The following is a 20512-nucleotide window of genomic DNA, read 5'->3' as shown; positions in this document are numbered from 1 at the left end:
GATGATTTTTTTTCTCCAACACTTTTTGCCTACAGGCTGGACAATATTGATGGACGATTTGGACAATATGAGAGTACATACATCTATAGTGTCCAAATTGACTTGCATGTATAAATGAGGATAGATCGATGAATGATCGCGGGGCCACGCATCTCTTATCGGCGATAAGTACACTCTGACTGAAATGAGCAATTTATCGTTCACTTTTGAACAATATCGTTCATATGTATCATCGTTATCGCCAAGTGTGTAGGGCCCTTTAGGATTGAGTTTGAGAACCTGTGCTATAGATCAATTTCAGCCTTTTTTTTTTTATTATGACAAACATAAATACTTAAAAATATACAATAATTGGGTTTGAGTATGCAAATGAAGTTTATAGTTTACCTAATATCTACATACAATAAGTTTATTCACACCGTCCTTCAGTCCTTTTGTGGAGGTATAAAATATGCACATATGTTTATACACCTGCTGGTGTAACAAGCAATATACACACACACATATATATATATATATATATATATTTCTCTATCGTCCTAAGTGGATGCTGGGGTTCCTGAAAGGACCATGGGGAATAGCGGCTCCGCAGGAGACAGGGCACAAAAAAGTAAAGCTTTACTAGGTCAGGTGGTGTGCACTGGCTCCTCCCCCTATGACCCTCCTCCAGACTCCAGTTAGATTTTGTGCCCGAACGAGAAGGGTGCAATCTAGGTGGCTCTCCTAAAGAGCTGCTTAGAGAAAGTTTAGTTTAGGTTTTTTTTCTTTACAGTGAGTCCTGCTGGCAACAGGATCACTGCAACGTGGGACTTAGGGGGAAAGTAGTAAACTCACCTGCATGCAGAGTGGATTTGCTGCTTGGCTACTGGACACCATTAGCTCCAGAGGGATCGAACACAGGCCCAGCCGTGGAGTCCGGTCCCGGAGCCGCGCCGCCGACCCCCTTGCAGATGCTGAAGCGTGAAGAGGTCCGGAAACCGGCGGCTGAAGACTCCTCAGTCTTCATAAGGTAGCGCACAGCACTGCAGCTGTGCGCCATTTTCCTCTCAGCACACTTCACTGGGCAGTCACTGAGGGTGCAGAGCGCTGGGGGGGGGCGCTCTGAGAGGCAAATATAAACCTTATACAAGGCTAAAAATACCTCACATATAGCCCATAGGGGCTATATGGAGATATTTAACCCCTGCCTGACTGGAAAAATAGCGGGAGAAGAACCCGCCGAAAAAGGGGCGGGGCCTATCTCCTCAGCACACGGCGCCATTTTCTGTCACAGCTCCGCTGGTCAGGACGGCTCCCAGGTCTCTCCCCTGCACTGCACTACAGAAACAGGGTAAAACAGAGAGGGGGGGCACATTAATGGCTATATATATATATATTATATATTAAAGCAGCTATAAGGGAGCACTTAATATAAGGATATCCCTTGTATATATAGCGCTTTGTGGTGTGTGCTGGCAGACTCTCCCTCTGTCTCCCCAAAAGGGCTAGTGGGTCCTGTCTTCATTAGAGCATTCCCTGTGAGTTTGCGGTGTGTGTCGGTACGGGGTGTCGACATGTATGAGGACGATATTGGTGTGGAGGCGGAGCAATTGCCAAATATGCAGATGTCACCCCCCAGGGGGTCGACACCAGAATGGATGCCTTTATTTGTGGAATTACGTGATGGTTTATCTTCCCTTAAACAGTCAGTTGAGGACATGAGGCGGCCGGACAATCAATTAATGCCTGTCCAGGCGCCTCAAACACCGTCAGGGGCTGTAAAACGCCCTTTGCCTCAGTCGGTCGACACAGACCCAGACACAGGCACTGATTCCAGTGACGACGGTAGAAATTCAAACGTATTTTCCAGTAGGGCCACACGTTATATGATTTTGGCAATGAAGGAGACGTTACATTTAGCTGATACTACAGATACCGTAAAACAGGGTATTATGTATGGTGTGAAAAAACTACAAACAGTTTTTCCTGAATCAGAAGAATTAAATGACGTGTGTGATGAAGCGTGGGTTGCTCCTGATAAAAAGTTGATAATTTCAAAAAAGTTATTGGCATTATACCCTTTCCCGCCAGAGGTTAGGGCGCGCTGGGAAACACCCCCTAAGGTGGACAAGGCGCTCACACGCTTATCTAAACAAGTGGCGTTACCCTCTCCTGAGACGGCCGCACTTAAGGATCCATCAGATAGAAAGATGGAAGTTATTCAAAAGAATATATACACACATGCAGGTGTTATACTACGACCAGCTATAGCAACTGCCTGGATGTGCAGTGCTGGAGTAGTTTGGTCAGAATCCCTGATTGAAAATATTGATACCCTAGATAGGGACAATGTTTTACTGTCGTTAGAACAAATAAAGGATGCATTTATCTATATGCGTGATGCACAGAGGGATATTTGCACACTGGCATCTCGGGTGAGTGCTATGTCCATTTCAGCCAGAAGAGCCTTATGGACACGACAGTGGACAGGCGATGCGGATTCAAAACGTCACATGGAGGTTTTGCCGTATAAAGGGGAGGAGTTATTTGGAGTTGGTCTATCAGACTTGGTGGCCACGGCTACTGCCGGGAAATCCACTTTTTTACCTCAAGTCACTCCCCAACAGAGAAAGGCACCGACCTTTCAACCGCAGCCTTTTCGCTCCTACAAAAATAAGAGAGCAAAGGGTTTGTCGTACCTGCCACGAGGCAGAGGAAGAGGGAAGAGACACCAACAGGCAGCTCCTTCCCAGGAACAGAAGCCCTCCCCGGCTCCTGCAAAAACCTCAGCATGACGCTGGGGCCTCTCAAGCGGACTCGGGGACAGTGGGCGGCCGTCTCAAAAATTACAGCGCGCAGTGGGCTCACTCGCAGGTAGACCCCTGGATCCTGCAGATAATATCTCAGGGGTACAGGTTGGAATTAGAGACGGATCCTCCTCATCGTTTCCTGAAGTCTGCTTTACCAACCGTCTCTTCCGAAAGGGAGAGGGTGTTGGAAGCCATTCACAAGCTGTACGCTCAGCAGGTGATAGTCAAAGTACCCCTATTACAACAAGGAAAGGGGTATTATTCCACTCTATTTGTGGTACCGAAGCCGGATGGCTCGGTAAGGCCTATTCTAAATCTGAAGTCCTTGAACCTCTACATAAAAAAGTTCAAGTTCAAGATGGAGTCACTCAGAGCAGTGATAGCGAACCTGGAAGAAGGGGACTTTATGGTATCCTTGGACATCAAGGATGCGTATCTACACGTTCCGATTTACCCCGCACACCAGGGGTACCTCAGGTTCATTGTTCAAAACTGTCACTATCAGTTTCAGACGCTGCCGTTCGGATTGTCCACGGCGCCTCGGGTCTTTACCAAGGTAATGGCCGAGATGATGATTCTTCTTCGAAGAAAAGGCGTATTAGTTATCCCATACTTGGACGATCTCCTAATAAGGGCAAGGTCCAGAGAACAGCTGGAGACAGCTTTAGCACTATCTCAAGAGGTGCTAAGACAACACGGGTGGATTCTGAATATTCCAAAATCCCATTTAATCCCGACAACTCGTCTGCTGTTCCTAGGAATGATTCTGGACACGGTTCAGAAAAAGGTTTTCCTTCCAGAGGAAAAAGCCAAGGAGTTATCCGATCTGGTCAGGAACCTCCTAAAACCAGGAAAGGTGTCAGTACATCAATGCACAAGAGTCCTGGGAAAAATGGTGGCTTCTTACGAAGCAATTCCATTCGGCAGATTCCATGCAAGAATATTCCAAAGGGATCTGTTGGACAAATGGTCAGGGTCGCATCTGCAGATGCACCTGCGAATAACCCTGTCACCAAAGACAAGGGTGTCACTTCTGTGGTGGTTGCAGAAGGCTCACCTATTAGAAGGCCGCAGATTCGGCATTCAGGATTGGATCCTGGTGACCACGGACGCCAGCCTGAGAGGCTGGGGAGCAGTCACACAAGGAAGAAACTTCCAGGGAGTATGGACGAGTCTGGAAAAGTCTCTTCACATAAACATTCTGGAACTAAGAGCAATCTACAATGCTCTAAGCCAGGCGGAACTTCTCCTGAAAGGAAAGCCGGTGTTGATTCAGTCGGACAACATCACGGCGGTCGCCCATGTAAACAGGCAGGGCGGCACAAGAAGCAGGAGTGCAATGGCAGAAGCTGCCAAGATTCTTCGCTGGGCGGAGAATCACGTGATAGCACTGTCAGCAGTGTTCATCCCGGGCGTGGACAACTGGGAAGCAGACTTCCTCAGCAGACACGATCTTCATCCGGGAGAGTGGGGTCTACATCCAGAAGTCTTCAACATGTTAATAGACCGTTGGGAAAGACCAATTGTAGACATGATGGCGTCTCGCCTCAACAAGAAACTGGACAAATATTGCGCCAGGTCAAGAGATCCACAGGCAATAGCTGTGGACGCACTGGTAACTCTTTGGGTGTACCAGTCAGTGTATGTGTTTCCTCCTCTGCCGCTCATACCAAAGGTATTGAAGATCATACGGCAAAGAAGAGTAAGAACAATACTAGTGGTTCCGGATTGGCCGAGAAGGACTTGGTATCCGGAACTTCAAGAGATGCTCACGGACGAACCGTGGCCTCTACCTCTGAGAAGAGACCTGCTACAGCAGGGTCCCTGTCTTTTTCAAGACTTACCGCGGCTGCGTTTGACGGCATGGCGGTTGAACGCCAGATCCTAAAAGGGAAAGGCATTCCAGAAGAAGTCATTCCTACCTTGATTAAGGCACGGAAGGAAGTCACCGTGAAACATTATCACCGCATTTGGCGAAAATATGTAGCGTGGTGCGAGGATCGGAGTGTTCCGACGGAGGAATTCCAACTGGGTCGTTTCCTACATTTCCTGCAATCAGGATTATCTATGGGTCTCAAATTGGGATCCATTAAGGTTCAAATTTCGGCCCTGTCAATATTCTTCCAAAAAGAATTGGCCTCTGTCCCTGAGGTCCAGACTTTTGTCAAGGGAGTACTGCATATACAGCCTCCTGTGGTGCCTCCGGTGGCACCGTGGGATCTAAATGTAGTTTTAGATTTCCTCAAATCCCATTGGTTTGAACCATTGAAAAAGGTGGATTTGAAATATCTCACATTGAAAGTGACTATGTTACTAGCCCTGGCCTCTGCCAGGAGAGTATCTGAATTGGCGGCTTTATCTTATAAAAGTCCTTATCTAATCTTCCATTCGGATAGGGCAGAACTGCGGACTCGTCCGCATTTTCTCCCTAAAGTGGTATCAGCATTTCATCTGAACCAACCTATTGTGGTGCCTGCGGCCACTAGCGACTTGGAGGACTCCAAGTTGTTGGACGTTGTCAGAGCCTTAAAAATATACATTTCAAGGACGGCTGGAGTCAGAAAATCTGACTCGCTGTTTATATTGTATGCACCCAACAAGTTGGGCGCACCTGCTTCTAAGCAGTCGATTGCTCGTTGGATTTGTAACACAATTCAACTTGCACATTCTGTGGCAGGCCTGCCACAGCCTAAAACTGTAAAAGCCCACTCCACAAGGAAGGTGGGCTCATCTTGGGCGGCTGCCCGAGGGGTCTCGGCATTACAACTCTGCCGAGCAGCTACGTGGTCGGGGGAGAACACGTTTGTAAAATTTTACAAATTTGATACCCTGGCAAAGGAGGACCTGGAGTTCTCTCATTCGGTGCTGCAGAGTCATCCGCACTCTCCCGCCCGTTTGGGAGCTTTGGTATAATCCCCATGGTCCTTTCAGGAACCCCAGCATCCACTTAGGACGATAGAGAAAATAAGAATTTACTTACCGATAATTCTATTTCTCGGAGTCCGTAGTGGATGCTGGGCGCCCATCCCAAGTGCGGATTATCTGCAATACTTGTACATAGTTATTGTTAACTAATTCGGGTTATTGTTAAGGAGCCATCTTTAAGAGGCCCTTTCTGTTATCATACTGTTAACTGGGTTTAGATCACAAGTTGTACGGTGTGATTGGTGTGGCTGGTATGAGTCTTACCCGGGATTCAAAATGCCTCCCTTATTGTGTATACTCGTCCGGGCACAGTACCTAACTGGAGTCTGGAGGAGGGTCATAGGGGGAGGAGCCAGTGCACACCACCTGACCTAGTAAAGCTTTACTTTTTTGTGCCCTGTCTCCTGCGGAGCCGCTATTCCCCATGGTCCTTTCAGGAACCCCAGCATCCACTACGGACTCCGAGAAATAGAATTATCGGTAAGTAAATTCTTATTATATATATATATAATTTCTTTGAAAGTCCGCACTCACATCAGAAAAATCCATATATAGGGGTGCTCCTCAAAAAACCCCAAGGAGAGTTTCACATATACCAGATATCCGAGACCAAAGAGATCTCAAAAGAGGGCACTCACCAGTCCAATAAATTAAAAGGCTTTTATTAGTTCATCGCAGTCATCAATAAATAGTCTATAATAGACTATTTATTGATGACTGCGATGAACTAATAAAAGCCTTTTAATTTATTGGACTGGTGAGTGCCCTCTTTTGAGATCTCTTTGGTCTCGGATATCTGGTATATATATATATATATATATATATATATATACGTTCAAAAGATATCCATAAAAAAATACTCAATAAAATAGTGTTAAGTAATAAAAAAATATTTTTAAATAATAAAAACAGTTTCTTCATTAGTGTAAAACCTTGTTTAGTAAGGTAAGTATCCTCCAAAAATGTTTCTGGTATTAGTACACTAAGGGATATGGTAGTACTTACTGGTCATTTGATTTAAGTCCTTTCCTTGCCAAGTAAATGTAACTTAGTTAATGAGATACAGTAAGTAAGCCTGCATTTAGTAATTGATTCCTTAGTGCTTCTGGTGCACTAATACCCCTTTTACACCGCCAGCTTTGAACAAAGGTTATTGCACATGAGCGCCCATAACCCATGCTGTTGTGCGGTGTAAAAGGGCCCAGTTGGTATAATCCGGGTCGATCAACCCGGTATCCCAACTCGGGTAGCAAGCAGGGTTGAACACGTGTTCAACCCAGCTTGCTGTGATGTGTAAACGGGAAGCCTTGTCAATGTGGCCTGTTTTCCGTTCACTCTGTGTGGACGGGCAGCGCTTGGAGATCATTTATTCTCTAAGCTCTGCCCCCACCACCGCGTCACCAGTGACGTCACCAACCCATATATGCCAAGTTGGAAATAGCGGTAGCAAGGGGCCTGAGACGGGTTGCAGCCAGGAAGCACCCGTGTCAGGCTCCTGGGTGCGACCTGCCTCAGTAGGTACAAAAGGGGTATTAGTGGGTAGAGTAATACTGACACATCTAGCAGCTGCTGGTGCAGTCCATTGAGTGCAGCCTTTTCCAGAGGGATCAGTCCCAAGTCACCACAGGATTCTTTAGGGCAAGCAATGGAAAGAAACCAACTGGTGATCAAAAGTACAGCCTTAGCGCATTTCTCCGTTTCCACGTCCGTATAAGGTTACCTTCTGAGGAAGCCGCTGATACTGACAGGGAGGTGGGGAAATGTTTAAAAAATATCTGATATTTGCACTTCTTATTAGTGATTTTCTTGTTCTTGTAAATGAGGGTCAAGTTATCCCTCAAATGAAAGCAGCCTACTGTAAGCTTGTTTTTTGCATTTACCATATCAGCGCCAGGTTTCTATCTTTGTACTCTTTGTACTCTCTGTCACACACCTACTCTGCACAAAGGCACCCATGGTGGTAAGTTCATTGAATATAGATGAAAATGGCGGCATCTGCAGGTGAGTGACTTGACCTGTTTGGTGCCTCAGAAATTATGAAAAACAGATCGCATCCCAGAAAAAGGTGCAGCTACCATAGGCATATCAGGTGCAGCTGCTATGGGGCCCACAGCTGAGGGGAGGGTGGTCTTCCTTGTCTGTCCCATGTTATTATTTAACCTTTTTTTGCCGTTGGTACATGGGGCCTTAATATACAGTATGTTGCTATGAGGACCACAAATGACTAGTTAAGACCCTGACCCCAGTACTTAGAATTGGAGGTATTTTGCACTTCTGCAGAAATGAGACACAAATAGTGACACATGCAATATAGGCCATCTTGATGTCACCTCACTGGTCTTCTCATTGTCAGCTGTTATGTATGGGTTCCAACATAGATAATTGCATTCATGACAATATTAAATGTTTCACATAAGTCAAGAGTATAAGATGGCACCAGTGCTGTCTTAATTATGGGTTTCGCTTGTATGTGCTCTAAGATTCTTTAAGAAAAAGTCTTGGGCGTAAACTGACTAAATGTCAATTTGGGTTGATGTTGATTGCTTTTTGGTTGATGTTGGGTAGATTTTTAATCAATTTTCTGTTTCAGGGTCTAAATCACACATTTACTACCAGATGATTTTTTTTTAATCCTTTTAACAAAATATTTAAAAAATCATGTTAGTAAATGTGGTATTTAGCAGGATATTTACTAAAAAGAAATCTTAGATGATTTTTAGTCGATGTTTGGATGGTTTTGTTTTTCTGGGTATAAATTCCACATTTACTAATAGATGATTTTTGAAAAATTTTTTGTAAACGTTCAAAATAATCTGTTAGTAAATGTGTTATTTAGACCCTTAAACACAGAATCGACTAAACTCGACTTTTAGTAAATACACCCCTGCCTGTGTTTTCTCATTTAACTATTCCAATCCTGTAAAATGATGTGAAAGTAAGTGGTTTAAAGTGTTTTCTGATATATTATTACATATTTCATATTTTTTTGTTTTACTGTGACTTTTTAAAGCAAGGGTTTAGTTTAGTGGGGTGTTCATGAAGCCCTGGAGGGTAACTATGGGGAGGATTTATCAAATCTTAGAGAAAGACATGAAGTGGAGAGATATAAAATACCAACCAATCCACTCTTAACTATCATTTTCCAAACACAGCCTGTAATATGGCTGCTTTATCTCTCTCCAAGGTTTGCTACACCACCCACTATTATGTCTGGTATAATGGCATACCTTCCAACTGGCCAGAATTCAGTGGGACAGTCCCGCTAATTTGACACTGTCCCGCTGCATCCCGGGAAGCCGTGTCCCGCAGGTGTGGGGGGGCGGGGGGGGGGCAGGTTGGGAGAGCCAGTGATCACTGATATCTATCAGTGCAGGGACGGCTAGCCGGGGACTGGCCAGCTGCGTAGGGGCCGCTGGGCATGCCCCCAAAATGATGAAAACCCGAGGCCCCTCCCACTCCTCCAAAGGCCCTGCACCCTTTTTCTGCTGCGCTTTTGTCGTGGCACTTCCCGACTCCATAGGGTCAAAAGTTGGGAGGTGTAACAGATGATGTGAAATGCAACTTAAAGAAGCACTTTCAATAAGGCTCTCCATATATTCATGCTGGATATATGTTTGATGATGAGTCTTAGATGGCTGTTAAACTGTAGACAAAATAAAGTAGTCAGAGGGATAAGTACTCTCTATGGCAAACTGTTCTCCTTGTTCACATACTAACACACACACTGAACTTGACTGTAAGAAGAACAGGTTCTATTTTTAATCTGTTAATGATTCACACCCCTTAGTATTTGCTGTAAAGGAAAATAATGCCTGTGACTGCTCAGTTTTATCTCCTGTTTAAAGGATCACTATATATCTAATATGTATGTTTGTTTTTATTATTATTATTATTATTATTATTATTATTATTATGAAAGAGCTTCTTATTCCACTCATGAATACATGTGTCAAAACTTGATGATTCTAAAGATACAGCTGTGGCTGGAGATAATTTCCTAAACAAAGTAGATTGTCTACAAGTGACTGGTGGACACTGCAGCATACTTGTATACTCTCCGAGCACTTACGGGAGACTCCTGAGAGTCCTGATCTTTCGTGTAGTCCCCAGCACCCCTGGAAGAGTAGGCAGATCTTCCGCTTCCCAGTGAAGAGGCACGATGGGGATATAATCAAGGGAATATAGCACCATGTGAAGGGGCGGGGATGAATGCTGTGTATTGAATCATTTTGTCCCCTTTCCAAGAACCTACGAATCATAGCATTTTCCCTTGATGGGGTGGAGAGGAGACAGGCAAATTTAGCAAGCATGTGCTACAGTCAAACTTTTTTATGGCCTATTTATCTAAAATGTTATCTCTGTTTCAGAAGTGCCTCCTATATTCATGTGACTTGCGGGGTTATTTACAAAACTGATTCTATGGGTTAAATGTACTAAAATGAGAGTTTAATTTAAGATGGGATATTGCCCATAGCAACCAATCAAATTCCAGTTATTATCTTCTAGAATGTACTAGATAAATGAGAAGTTTAATCTGATTGGTTGTTATAGGCAACATCCCATTTTAAATAGAACTCCCATCTTAGTAAATTTACCCCTGAGTGTGTTTATGCCTAATATATAAAAGGGAAATCATTTTACCAGCTGTGTCTTGCTAATAAAAACATTGCCCTTTTAAATATTGGGCATAAACACTCTCAGAAGCACCAGGTTAAACAACCCAACTCTTCATAAAATAAATCCCCTGGACTGTCAGACAACCAAAGAAGAAAAACAAGGTATTGAATTCCTATGCAAAATAAAATAAAGGGATTATGTCAATTGAACATGTTCCCTTTACTGGCTTCACACACAAAAAAAATTGCATGGTTTTGTTATGTGACCCTTACTCAGAATCTCTGGTGTATACAGCCTTACACATTAGGATAGCTGTAGGTTGGAGCCTGCTAGTACTGTAGCACCTGCTCCTCAATCTAACAGCTGTGTTTCTACTTTTAGGACACTGTCATGTGGACATTCTAGAATGCCACAGTTACCTGATCAGGATATCATGGCTCTTTGAAACAAACATAGACCCAATCAATGTAACATTAAAGTGAATGGGAAGTAGTGAATTTTGTGGCTTGTAAAAATGTCATGTCATGGGTTTAACATTTCAAAATGTAGCCTGATTGGCTGGTCTTAGTTTTGATTGTTACCTTTCTGCATGGCTTGGAAGACACTTCAAATGATGCTTTGAATGCCCTGCGCTGCTGTGTGGTAAGTATTGTCCTTGGCCTCTTCGATCGCTTTAGTTCCTTTGCTTCATCACTTCCTTTTCCATTGAGATTACTCCCATCCTCGTCTTCACTTTTAACTGTTTTCACAGATTAAATAAACATGTTATACACACATACATGACAAACTGGAATACTGTTCTTAAAGGAAAATCTCTTCTGTTTAGTTTGGAGATGTATCAAACCTTGTAGAGACAACTAGTAACAATGTAACCCATAGCAACCAATCAGATTCTAACTACCATTTTGTAGAACGTACTAGGGCCAGTACTAGGGTCTCCGGGCGCAGCAGTGGATTACAGAAGCCGGCAGTGGGCGTCTTTTTACTTTTTGTATCATCCAGCACAACATCTGCATACATAAATGCAGCCATGATACTAATGACATCCACCTCTGAATCAGCCCCTAGATCAATAGGTTCAATCCAACTGGTTACTATGAGCAGATTCTCCACTTGTCCTCTATAGAAGTTCCAATGCATCTACAACTTTGTAAATAGCTGTGGCTGCCATTGTATCACCAAAACTATGTAAGACTTGCCTGTGTCTAATGACCCCTCAACCGGTATTACAGCATGCACGGGCACTAAAAGTGGTCTTCTTGCACATATGACCACACAAATGTTCGCAATGGAGGGAGTTTGCAGGCCGTTTGCATAACCTTGCACATGGGGGAACCACCATCAAATTGGAAAAAGAGGAATGTGTGGGGTAGTCTTATACAACAGTCTGTGTCCGTGTTCTGTCTTTTTTTAAATATAATTTAGTACAGGTGGTAATGGGCCCTTAATGTCCAGGCATGCTGGCATTGGTTTGACAAGTACCATCATGGTGAGGCAGGCTTCATGGGACTTGTAGGCAACATGCCATCTATAGGGCTAAACAGAAAAAGAAGAGAAGGGAGGTTTTACCAAAATGGCGCACCGCTGCCCGTCCACTGACAAACACCTAAGTAAAAATCACCAATTTTACAAAACAATACATAAAAAACCAGAGGGTGGTGTTAATCTGTGTCCAGGGCGCGTAAAACATGAAATGAAAATGAAACTAAATACATCCCTTATGAATGGGCATGAAGAGTCTTCTCAGAATTGTGTTGACTGGGAAGTTCTTTCATTCAAAAAGGTCTTTTCTTTGTGGATAACTCCCAGTCCATGTCAAAAGACAAAGACAAAAAAACAAACAAATGTGTAGCACTGTTTTCAACAATCAGGATGAAAATTTCCACACAATGAAACTATGGGCGTACCCCACTCACACAGAAACAAGTAAGTGGGTTCCCGTAAAGGTATCTTTATTGCTGTCTTTATAATCCCCTCAGATTCAATTTGTGTAGTTGAACATATCCAGATCTCACACAGAGAATGAATTCACAAAGGGATATCTGTCAGACCAATGCGGATGCGTACCCCAACTTACACAGCACAAAGGTGAAACATTCATATAACAGTATCTTTACAAGGACAAGATTCCTCTGATGCGTACCCCAACTCACTCAGTATAAAGCGGGAGACTCCTATAAAGGTTTCTTTAACCAAGGCCCTCTGGTGTCCCCTTGAAGGGTCAGGGGGGGAGGTAATTTCTTTTCCAAGGTACCAACGGATGAAAGATGATAACTCCTTTTCTCTAAAACAGGTTTTTATTCCAGACACAGTCCAATGTTTACAAAAACACCACACGAGTTGGTGACATGAATTTAATTTTTTTTTTTTAAATACCCCCCCAAAAAATATAAAGATAAAATAACCAGCGTGGTTTTTTCCTTTTTCCAAAAAAACAAGACTACTCTAGTCTTGTTTTTTTGGAAAAAGGAAAAAACCACGCTGGTTATTTTATCTCTATATTTTTTGGGGGGTATTTTTAAAAAAATTTAAAATTTATGTCACCAACTTGTGTGGTGTTTTTGTAAACATTGGACTGTGTCTGGAATAAAAACCTGTTTTAGAGAAAATGAGTTATCATCTTTCATCCGTTGGTACCTTGGAAAAGAAATTACCTCCCCCCCCCTGACCCTTCAAGGGGACACCAGAGAGCCTTGGTTAAAGAAACCTTTATAGGAGTCTCACGCTTTATACTGAGTGAGTTGGGGTACGCATCAGAGGAATCTTGTCCTTGTAAAGATACTGTTATATGAATGTTTCACCTTTGTGCTGTGTAAATTGGGGTACGCATCCGCATTGGTCTGACAGATATCCCTTTGTGAATTAATTCTCTGTGTGAGATCTGGATATGTTCAACTACACAAATTGAATCTGAGGGGATTATAAAGACAGCAATAAAGATACCTTTACGGGAACCCACTTACTTGTTTCTGTGTGAGTGGGGTACGCCCATAGTTTCATTGTGTGGAAATTTTCATCCTGATTGTTGAAAACAGTGCTACACATTTGTTTTTTTTTGTCTTTATCTTTTGACATGGACTGGGAGTTATCCACAAAGAAAAGACCTTTTTGAATGAAAGAACTTCCCAGTCAACACAATTCGGAGAAGACTCTTCATGCCCATTCATAAGGGATGTATTTAGTTTCATTTTCATTTCATGTTTTACGCGCCCTGGACACAGATTAACACCACCCTCTGGTTTTTTAACATGCCATCTATACTGTAATGGAACCAACAGTTAGTAAATTTACCCCTCAGGGGAAGATGTATTAGGCAGTGAAAAGAGTGGAGAAGTGCCCATGGCAACCAATCAGCATTGAAGTAACATTTATAATTTGCATACTATAATATTATACAAGGCATCCTTTTTTTTTAAATGTAATTTTAATGCTCTGTGGCCTTTTATATTGATACTATTTTTGGAATTACACTAACCAATTTTGGGACCTAACATACAGTAGATGGATGAATTTATTGTGAAATCAATTGAACCGCTTAAATGTACACAGGTGGGATCCAGTGATTTTATTATGTGGCATCTGAAGACAACTGACTGCACCAGGGTTTAATAAAGTATATTACAGCAAATGGATCAATATTATGTAATCAATTAATATCTGACAGCAGAGAGTGATTTATCCTTCTACTTCAAGCTTGGAGCCTGATTTAGGAGTGCGAGTGCCTGCAGGGCGATGGCGGACGCAAGCGGCCAATGTTTAAGTCTGTGCATGCATCCGAGTCTCACTGCACATGAGTCCCGGTGGTTACCGCTCTGGGACGCAGATTGCAATTGCACACAGTGAGATCGATTTACAGTGAGTGTTCCAGGGAGGCTTAAAAGGGGGTGACTAGCCAGATGTGGGCCAGTCACTGACAGCGCTGACACAGGAGGCCACGTTCAGACAGCAAAACTGCACCTGCCATAGGGCTGCTGCGGTGTTCAGTGTTGCAACCTATGGTGCAATGATGTAGGCTGAGAATCGGCCATAGCATTGGCATAATGCACCTCTGAATGAAACCCTTGGTGTCATACTTTTTTGTTTTGTAAGTGCATCCTACACTTTTTTGTTTTTGCATAGTAACATTAAGAGAAATGTTCAATCCTTATAAGGGTTCTGGTATGTGTTAAGGTCAACATTCACTAGGTTGACCACTATTGATTGACATGGACAAATGGGTGACACATGAAAATGGTCGACACGGGACAGGTCAACACATGAAAAGGTCGACATGGCTTTTGAACTGTTTTTGGTGTAATTTTTCCCGTAACCAGGAACCCTGATTAGTGTACCGCGTCCCCTTGCATGGCGAGCAAGCTGCGGGCAAGGTGCTTCACTCCACTACCGCTGCGCTCCGCACAAGTTCCTATTCCCAATCGTAGTCCACGTGGATGGTAAAGTATGAAAAAGTTAAAAATCTATTTTTTTTTTAAAAAAAAGACATGTCAACCTTTTCATGTGTCGACCATTTTCACGTGTCAACCATTTGTCCAATGTTGACCATGTCAATGTCGACCAATAGTGGTTGACCTAGTGAATGTCGACCTTAACATTGTCGACCATCTGAACGGATACCCCTTATGTGCACTTAGAGTTCGGCACATTTCGCTGATGAAGTTTGGATTTAAGTGTTGTCAGTCCTCCCACAACTACACTGTATCCGGATGCTAGGTCAGCATGACTTAGGTCGACAGTCATTAGGTTGACCACTAATGGTCGACAGGCAATAGGTCAACATGGTCAATAAGTCTACATGAGCAAACGGTCAACATGTAAATGGTGGACACAGGAAAAGGTTCTAGATGAGTTTTTTTGAAAAAAATTCTCATATTTTAAGCTTTCTCATACTTTACGACCCACGTGGACTATGATTGGAAATGGTAACCTTGCCCGAAGCATGGCGAGCGAAGCGAGTCATGCGAGGGGAGTGGGGACGCAGCACACTAATTGGGGTTCCTGGTTACTTTACGGAATAAACTACACCAATTTTTTTTAAAACTCATGTCGTCCTTTTCCTGTGTCGACCTTTTCCACGTAGACCTTTTTCCTGTGTCGACCTTGAGCCAGTTGACCTTTTGGAGTCGACCTCTGCACTGTCAACCTTTTCCAGGTTGACTTAGACAACCATACCCCAACTACACAGCATAATGAATTCAGTGGAACATGAAGATTTGTTTCACCAGTGATAGTGATACATTGATTTTAACTGAGCTGTGCTGTCATAATACTTGTGTCATTAAAGTGAACCCATTGCCTACCCACAGCAAAGATACTCTATAGTCATGCTAATGCAGCATGCCAACACTCCTAGCCAGTGGAGCACAGATGAGGGTGGGTACAAAGTACCTGGTCCTGTCTGGGGGCTTATGTCTGCCAGGGAGGCAAGCACCCTAACCAAGATTGTGTAACCTCACCAAGGGCAGGAGTGAAGATCAGCCTGGGGTTAAAAACATTCAATAGCCTATTGAGAGAATAGCAGTGCTGTGTGGGTGTGGCCAGAGCCATGTGGGCGTGTGCATCACACCATCAGCCCCAATGTCTCCATAAATATGCATAATTTTGAGAGGCAATAATATTCTTATGACTTATGGTTGACGGATTATCAACATGATGATGGCCCTTTTTTTTTTTTTTGTGAAGGCCTGGCGCTAGAGTCCCATATGCTCCAATGTTAATCTGGCCCTGGAATCACCCACTTCAGGGGTGGTTCATCATATATACGGAAGTCCCAGGCATTCATGATGGGCTATGATCACACTCCTATATGTTTGGTCACGCAAGACATGAAAGATCTCCCAACAGCTCTAAACCTAGGGACTTGACAGGATGCATTCACATTCATTACTCAGTGATGTCACTAGTTCCTAGTGAAGTCACAGGGTGAAATGTGATATCCTGGGACTTGCAGACATCGGCGAGATTCCGGTGAGTCTGCACAATGCTTTAAAGTAGCAATCATTTAAAAGGCAAAACCTTGGTTACGCCTTTCAAACGGGTGGTCTTCAGTATGCCGGCTGTCGGGATCCGGCACTATATACCGGCGCCGGAATCCCGACAGCCGGCATACCGACACTTATTCTCCCTCGTGGGGGTCCACGACCCCCCTGGAGGGAGAATAAAATAGCGTGCCACCGTGCCCGCAGGGTGGCGAGTGCAGCGAGCCCGCAAAGGGCTCATTTGCGCTCGCCACACTGTCGGTAAGCCGGCAGTCGGGCTCCCGGCGCCGGTATGCTGGTCGCCGGGAGCCCGACCGCCGGCATACCATACCACCAGGGACGTGCAGTCAGGGGAGGCAGTGCCTCCCCTGTCATTCTTAATTAAAATAATACAAAGAAGATACTTATGACAGAGCTACTGTGTCATAAGTATATGATTCACCCCTTTATATTATTTTAATTATTTTTATTCTGTTAAAAGATATGTTTTTCTGTGTTTCGGAGGCACCGCTCTCGGTGCCTCCTGCTGCCATTGAGAAATGGCTGGAGAGGGGGAGGCGTGGCCAAGCATCGGCCAGTAATAACCCATTCAGAAATCCCTCTGAGCGGCACTAGTAGAAGTGCCTCTTTGAGACAGAGGCGTGCTTTCAACCCATATGAAAGCACGCCCCTGTCACTAGAGCAGAAGTCATTGGGCAGTGGGCAGGGCCGGACTGCCTGTTCTGCAGATGGCCCCTCCTCCGCTGCTTCTGCTCTCCGTGTACCTGACGCCCACTGACTGCGCCGCTCTGTCACCTGCCCGTGTTGCTCCTCCGCTCTGCCACTACCGCTGCTGCTGCCCTGGGGGGAGGCGGAGGAGGGAGCCCGGCAGCACCGCAAGACTTCCCCGGGAGAAGCCTCCTTCCTGCGGACGCCCAACGCAGGGGGAAGGGGGGAGGACACAGGAGACAGCGGGGGAGAAGGGGGATAGACCGCCGCTGCTGCTGCTTCTATTCTCCGTCTGTTCTAACAGCATCACTGGCAGCACCTGCTCCCTCTGGGACCACCCAAGCGAGAGGGGGGGGGGGGGCAGTTGGGCTAGGTGGAAAGTGACTGGGTAGCTCGAAACCCCCAGATCACTTTGGCTGCAGCTCACCCCCAGATGATCTGGGGGTGAGCTGCAGTCCAAGTGATCTGGGGGTGAGCTGCAGTCCAAGTGATCTTGGACTGCAGTTCACCCCCAGATCACTTGGACTGCAGGGACAGGGAGGAATAAGTAAAATAAATGTAAAAAAATTATATATTTATATCACAGCCGCCCACCGTTGACCAAGGCTTACTGCCGCACGCTGCACCGCCACTGAAAGCTGTCCACCACAGACCACAACTGGCGGTGGTCAGAGGGTCATCAATGCCGCAGCAACGAAGGACAGCTTAGTATCGCCGCATCCCCTGCAGACAATGGGCTTCTCTGCCGCCGCCTACCACAGTTCCTTCCGCACCTCCGCTGCACATATCAGGTAATATTCCTCTGCTTCCCTATGTCCCTGCTGTCACTCTCTCTGTCCCTGCTCTCACTCTCTCAGTCCCTGCTGTCACTCTCTCTCCCTGTCCCTGAATTGTGGGTCATACCGTCTGCTATAATGTGAATTTCTGCTTATTCTGTGTGCTATAATGTGAATTTCGGCTCACACCGTGTGGTAAAATATGAATTCTGTCTCATACCGTACGCTGTAATATGAATTTCGGCTCATACCGTATGCTGTAATGTGCATTTCGGCTCATACAGTGTGCTATAAAGTGAATTTCGGTTCATACTGTGTGTTGTAATGTGAATTTTTGCTCATACCGTGTGCTGTATTGTGAATTTTTGCTCATACCGTGTGCTGTAATGTGAATTTTGGCTCATACCGTGTGCTGTAATGTGAATTTTGGCTCATACCGTGTGCTGTAATGTGAATTTCGGCTCATACTGTGTGCTGTAATGTGAATTTTTGCTCATACCGTGTGCTGTAATGTGAATTTTGGCTCATACCGTGTGCTGTAATGTGAATTTTGGCTCATACCGTGTGCTGTAATGTGAATTTTGGCTCATACCGTGTGCTGTAATGTGAATTTCGGCTCATACTGTGTACTATAATGTGAATATCGGCTCATACCGTGTGGTAAAATATGAATTTCGGGTCATGCCGTGTGCTGTAATGTGAATTTTGGCTCATACCGTGTACTGTAATGTGAATTTCTGCTCATACCGTGTGCTGTAATGTGAATTTTTGCTCATACCGTGTGCTATAATGTGAATTTCAGCTCATACCATGTGCTGTAATGTGAATTTCGGCTCACACAGTGTGCTGTAATGTGAATTTCGGCTCATACCGTGTGCTGTAATGTGAATTTGGGCACATACCATGTGCTATAATGTGAATTTCAGCTCATACCGTGTGCTGTAATGTGAATTTCGGCTCATACTGTGTGCTATAATGTGAATTTCGGCTCATACCGTGTGCTGTAATGTAAATTTCGGCTCATACTGTGTGGTATACGGTGAAAGGAGCACCAGTACTAGATAGTATAAGGGGTCCTACTACACTGAAGGACACGCCCCCTTTTCCGGAGGCACGTGCATAATTGCAACCTTCACTTTTTCATACTCCTACTTCAAAATTTCCACTTCGTCCACTGTGTGTATGTATGTATATATATATATATATATATATATATATATATATAGTAACACAGTCAAGCGGCACTCCTTCCCCTGTGTAATGAACATTAACAGCCGGTGCCCTCCATAAAGAACCTGCACGGTTCCCCACACATGTATAGAAGTCGTCCGGCGGCACTCACGGCAATAAAGACAAACAAGCAGCTGATTGGAGCTGCTTGTTTGTCTTTATTGCCGTGAGTGCCGCCGGACGACTTCTATATATATATATATATATATATGTATAAATATATATATATATATATATATATATATAATCTCAGTGCCTCCCCAGCCAATGACCTCACCGCATGTCACTGCATACCACACCCTATCAAACGATTGCCACTTTAAAACATTGTGCAGACTTGCCGGAATCTTGCTCCCGTCCAAAGATGGATACACCCTCTGTAACATTTCTCCAATGCCTACTACCGCTGGGCACTATATAGAAGCGCAGCAGGGAGAGAGCAAAGACTACAGCTGCTTAGCATAAGCAGCCCCCTTCCCGAGACAGCATGCTCTGCTATATAGCTGCCAGCGGTAGTAGGCAGACAATAAGTTTTCTATATCCACCTCTGCTGATGCCTGCAAGTTGCAGGCTATTACATTTCCATCATAGGGCCTAATTAAGCATGGAACGCTGTTGCAGCATGTTCGCATTTTGAAGCCCAGTGAAGTATGCGCACGCGCGGCAGCCGCACTACGCATGCGCACACAGCGAGATGCAATTGCATCTCACTTGTGTGAATGCCTCTGCCTGATTGACAGGCAGAGGCATTCGCAGGGCGGAAGGGGACATGTCGGCTGCATTTTTGGGGCGCGGTCCGGACAACGCAGGCATGTCTGGATCGCTTGTGGGGTTGGGCCACGGCGGCTGCGTGATGTCACACGCAACTGCTGCGACCAGAAACATGGCAGGTAGCCATCTGATTTCGCAGCTAGGCTTCAAAGGAAGAGAGTTACCCTAAACTTGCCTACACCTACATACCAAATGGGGTAAAATTAGGGGATTCTGTACTGGAAAAGGACTTAGGTGTCCACATAGATAGCAAACTAAGCAGTAGTACCCAAAGTAGGACTGCAGCAAAGAAGGCTAATAAGATATTAGCATGCATAAAACGGGGAATTGATGCTAGGGACGAGAGTGTTATACTCCCGTTATATAAATCACTTGTGAGGCCACACCTTGAATACTTTGTACAATTCTGGGCACCATACTACAAAAAAGGATATCCTGGAGCTAGAAAAGGTTCAGAGGTGGGCGACTAAACTAATTAAGGGTATGGAGACGCTGGAATACGAGGAAAGGCTTGCAAAACTAGGCATGTTTACACTGGAAAAGAGGAGACTAAGAGGGGACATGATAAACATCTACAAATATATAAGTGGACAATACACAGATCTTGCGCAGGACCTGTTTTTGGTTAGATCAACACAGAGAACTCGTGGACACCCGCTCAGGTTAGAGGAAAGGAGATTCCGCACAATACGGCGTAAAGGCTTTTTTACGGTAAGGACGA

General features: G+C 44.5%; 1 protein-coding gene across 4 annotated transcripts in view; it reads right to left on the bottom strand.

Moving 5' to 3' along the window:
- The window catches only part of LOC134936470 (LIM homeobox transcription factor 1-alpha-like), a 169423-nt gene that overhangs the window by 35595 nt on the left and 113316 nt on the right, over positions 1-20512 (bottom strand). For all 4 annotated transcript variants that reach the window (XM_063931512.1, XM_063931513.1, XM_063931514.1 and 1 more), the window contains exon 6: positions 10913-11070. In XM_063931512.1, the coding sequence (XP_063787582.1) occupies positions 10913-11070 (158 nt within the window). The remainder of the gene's footprint in view (positions 1-10912; positions 11071-20512) is intronic.

Source organism: Pseudophryne corroboree, chromosome 6, assembly GCF_028390025.1.
Source record: "Pseudophryne corroboree isolate aPseCor3 chromosome 6, aPseCor3.hap2, whole genome shotgun sequence".
Classification (NCBI taxonomy): domain Eukaryota; kingdom Metazoa; phylum Chordata; class Amphibia; order Anura; family Myobatrachidae; genus Pseudophryne; species Pseudophryne corroboree.
The sequence above is the reverse complement of the archived record's forward strand: the minus strand, read 5'-3'. Positions and strand labels throughout refer to the sequence as shown.